This window comes from Apium graveolens, chromosome 10, assembly GCF_009905375.1.
Source record: "Apium graveolens cultivar Ventura chromosome 10, ASM990537v1, whole genome shotgun sequence".
Taxonomy (NCBI): domain Eukaryota; kingdom Viridiplantae; phylum Streptophyta; class Magnoliopsida; order Apiales; family Apiaceae; genus Apium; species Apium graveolens.
Window position 1 is genome coordinate 103,693,954 of NC_133656.1, and position 4,618 is coordinate 103,698,571.

A 4,618-nucleotide genomic window follows, 5' to 3' on the forward strand; every position below is an offset into this window, starting at 1 on the left:
TCCTGTGCTATGCCGGACATGTTTCGAGGAAGTGCTGTTTAGGACTTTTAGCACTTTTGTATCGTGGCAAAAAGTGCCGATACAAATGTATTTTGGCATTTCAAAATAGGGTTTGTGGTGTGTGCCCACGGGTACACTGCAACAATGATTTTTGATGGTGCTAAATAGAGTAAAAATTTGCTCCATGCAGTAATCAGAAATTACACTTGAGACCTTATACATATTAAATGCTGAGTTTGAGTTTCACACGTGTTAAATGTAATTTAATGTTAATATTGATTAGTTGCTGATAAATATGGTATACACACGTTTCAATACAGGGGCTTTCTCTAGTATTATACACATTTTAAATTTCTCTCACAAGTTGCTCATTATATTTTTTCCAATTTAGAGATACATAATCCCATAATAAAATATTAACTTAAAACTATACGCCTGCATCTTTAAACTATATAAAAACTTAAAAGTTCATGGAAAGTTATCAAAACTCAAGCATTACTCGTATGATGAATCTATAATATTTTGATTTTAAACTTTTATTTATATAAAACACTTTTCAATAATAACTAGCTTTAAACCCGTGCGATGCACGAATTGCACAGATTTTTTTTAATATTATATTATTTTGTAAAAAAAATTTGAATTCAATTCCTAATTTTGTTCATATAAAACTTTAAATGATATGACTCCATAATAATTATATTAGTAGACATATATTTTGTCATAACTTTTTAGAACATTTAAACTTATTTAAAATGATAGTATTGATGAAGGAAAAATGTTATTATAACGAAATTATCATTTTATTGAGTGTAAAAATATAATGTTCCCATTATGTTCGGACCGTAAAAAATATTATTTTAGTATGATGATTACTTAATCGATAAACTATAATTCTATAAAAGATATTTGAAAAAGACAATATTACTGATCGAATGATATAGTTTTATTGATAATTCTATGTGTATTTTTTTAAAAAAAATAATATTTATGTTTTAATTAAAATTTGATTTTTTTAGTTCACATCAATAGGATACAAATTATAATTAGTCTAATATTAATTTAATTTATCTCGGATCAGTGGTTTACATTATTTTATTTTAGCTCGATGCACAATACAACGATCAAATCAAACTAATTATTTTTAGTTTAATTTTATTTTTTTTAAGTGTGGATTAATAAAATAAGATAATTTTATTTTAGACTGAATAATTAGTATATATGATTTTATTTTTATTTGTCAAATTGTATTTTTATTTTAGTTTTGTGTTAGTCTGAATCAATTGTATAATGTATTTTTTTTATCCTAGATAAATAAAATATATTATTTTATTTATCCAAGTCCATTAGTATAATTTTTTTAGGAGGATGAATAGTATTATTATTTTATCTTAACCCCGACTCACATGATATATCAACTAAATCTTAATAATTATATTTAGTTTGCTTAAATTTAATTTAGCCTGAAGTAACAAATTAGAATAATATATAACTCGATATGAATTAAATTATAAATTTGTAGAAGAAGTTGAATTTAATATAAATTATAATGATATAGAGTTCGATATAAAATAGAATTGAAATTGGTAAAGTAGTAGCGTAAGTTGACTTCAATATTAATTACAATTAGAATTAGAATTGATCGATATAGAACTCGATATGAATTAAATTATAAATTGGTAGAAGAAGTTGAATTTAATATAAATTATAATGATATAGAGTTTGATATAAAATAGAATTGTAATTGGTAAAGCAATAGAGTAAGTTGACTTCAATATCAATTACAATTAGAATTAGAATTGATCGACCTAATAATTAGAATTAGAATAATTAAGTGGGGGTAATTAAGTAATTTCAGCAAGTACCGACGACCGACTACCAAACTTTTAATATTTTGTCTATTATAATATAGTATAGATAGATATTTTAAATTTATATAACTAAATAATTATATATATAATATTTAAATGTCATATATATTTAATTTCATATTCGAGTATTATCGTATACCAATATGCCTATATTATATCAACATTCGAAAATATCTAATATTCGTTTTATTTCGAATACAGATAATATTAATTTTATTTTTGACGAATATCAAAATTTATGTATATGTTAATCCTAATAATAAATATCCATAATAGTATTATGAATCGGAAAAATACTAAAACCCACAAATTGATATGGATCTCAAATATTAGATGTCATGATTAAATTGGTTACAATACAATTAATAACAATGTATTATGCATTTACATTAATTTCATCATTAATTTTTTTAAAATTATTAAGGCACAATAAAAATAATGTTGATATCAGTTGGGTACATCTAGCACCGTTTATCTAGCATTATTTTTATTTATTATGAATTTAATATTCAAGATTTTATTAAGGTTAAGCCCGCGAGGGTTGGCTCAGTTGGTTAAATAGGGGATAACATCATCTTGGTCACAGGTTCGAATCCCACGGGAGGAGAATTTATGATTATGCCTCCTGAGTCAGAGCATGTCGCTTAAATGCGGTTTACCTTGGTTCATGTGGTTTGCAAGCTACCTACGATTAAAAAAGAAGAAGATTTTATTAAGGTTATTGAAAATTTAATTTTATAAATAATGATTTTTTTCAACTAATAATTTATGTAATTATTTTGAATCAATTTAGAAACTCCCTAATTTTTATATAATAAAAATTTAATTTTATAACTTTTAATATTTAAGAATAACAATTACAAAGTACAAAACCCTAATAAGTTTAAAATAACAAAAAAATGTTTATAAACCAAATAAACCCGCAAGGCAGTGTATGTACTTGTTTATCCCAAATTCACCGAGAAAAGCGTCTAACATTAACCCTACAAAGTTATTCTTGTTATAAACCTTGACTGAAAATATGAGTTATATTTAATGTAGAGGAAGTATAGGAGAATAGAAGATGGAGAGAAAGTTGTGTTTTATTTCATTAGCTAAATGAGCTATTTATAGTAGTTCGTTTACAAGGCTTACTAAGTAAGCTATTCAAATCTTCTTCATTAAGTAATACAAAACTTCCTCAATAAGCTTTACAAGTCTTCCTCGATAAACTTTACAAGTCTTCCTCGGTAAGATTTGAGAGACTTCCTCGATACGTTTTGACAATCACTTTATTTTTATTCAAATATTTTTAACACTCCCCCTTGATTGTCAAATGCGAGTTATCGCAAAGATTGGCTGCCTCGTTAAAACCTTGCAAGGAAAAACCCAGTGGGATAAAATCCTTGACGAAGGAAAAAGAGTACAGCCTCCCCCTGAATAAAATGTCTCACATTTTGACATTTTGATGTAGCAAACTTTTTAACCTCCGCATACCGATATTATTTCTCAGCTTCTCAAATGTTGATGTAGGGAGTGAGTTTGTAAGTATATCCGCCAGATTATTGCATGAGCGAACTTGTTGAATATCAATTTCACCATTTTCTTGAAGTTCATGAGTGTAGAAGAATTTTTGCAATATGTGTTTTGTTCGATCCCATATAATATATCTTTCCTTAAGTTGTTTGATGCAGGCCGAGTTATCCTCGAATAAAACTGTAGGACTATCTGAAATACTTGATAATCCACATGATTCTCAAATATGTTGAATGACCGACCTTAGCCACATACATTCTCTGCTTGCTTCATGAATTTCTAGTAACTCTGCGTGGTTTGATGAAGTTGCAGCCATAGTCTGTTTTGTAGACTTCCAAGAGATAGCAGTATCACAATATGTAAATAGGTAACCTGTTTGTGATCGCCCAAAATGAGGATCTGACATGTATCCAGCATCTGCATATCCAACTAGCCGTGATCTTGAATTATTTGGGAAGAATAGTCCAAGATCGATTGTCCCTCGAAGATATCTGTATATATATTTTATTCCATCCCAATGCCTTTTAGTAGGGTCAGAACTAAATTTTGCCAACAGGTTCACCGCAAATGCAATATCAGGTCGTGTGTTGTTTGCAAGATACATGAGAGCGCCAATTGCACTGAGATATGGAACTTCAGGTCTAAGAGTCTCTTCATCTAGTTTTTTAGGACGGAAAGGATCATTTTCAACCTCGAGTGATCGAACAACAATTGGTGTGGTTAGTGGATGAGTTTTGTCCATGTAGAACCGATCAAGAATCTTTTCAGTGTATTTTGATTGATGAACAAATATTCCTGAAGATAAGTGCTCCACCTGTATACCTAAACAAAATCTTGTCCTTCCAAGATCTTTCATTTCAAACTCATTTTTCAAATAGTTAGCAGCATTAGTAATATCTTCAGTAGTACCGATAATATTCAAATCATCCATATATACAACAATAATAACAAAACCAGTTGATGATTGTTTAATAAAAATGCAAGGACACACTTGATTATTAACATATCCATCATTCAATAAGTATTCACTAAGCCTGTTGTACCACATACGACCAGATTGTTTCAAACCCTACAATGATCGTTATAATTTAACAGAATATAAATGTCGAGGCTTAGTGTCCTCAATATTTAACCCTTCAGGAATTTTCATATAAATATCACTATCAAGTGATCTATATAGGTATGCTGTCACAACGTCCATCAAATGTGTTTTCAGTTTTTCCATACAAGCC

General features: G+C 28.1%; 1 protein-coding gene across 1 annotated transcript; it reads right to left on the reverse strand.

The window, feature by feature from the left end:
- Nucleotides 1-3,606: 3,606 nt before the first annotated feature.
- On the reverse strand, nt 3,607-4,128 carry LOC141690821 (secreted RxLR effector protein 161-like). The gene has a single exon (XM_074495584.1). It carries the CDS (start codon nt 4,126-4,128, stop codon nt 3,607-3,609), a length of 522 nt encoding a protein of 173 aa, XP_074351685.1.
- Nucleotides 4,129-4,618: the final 490 nt, after the last annotated feature.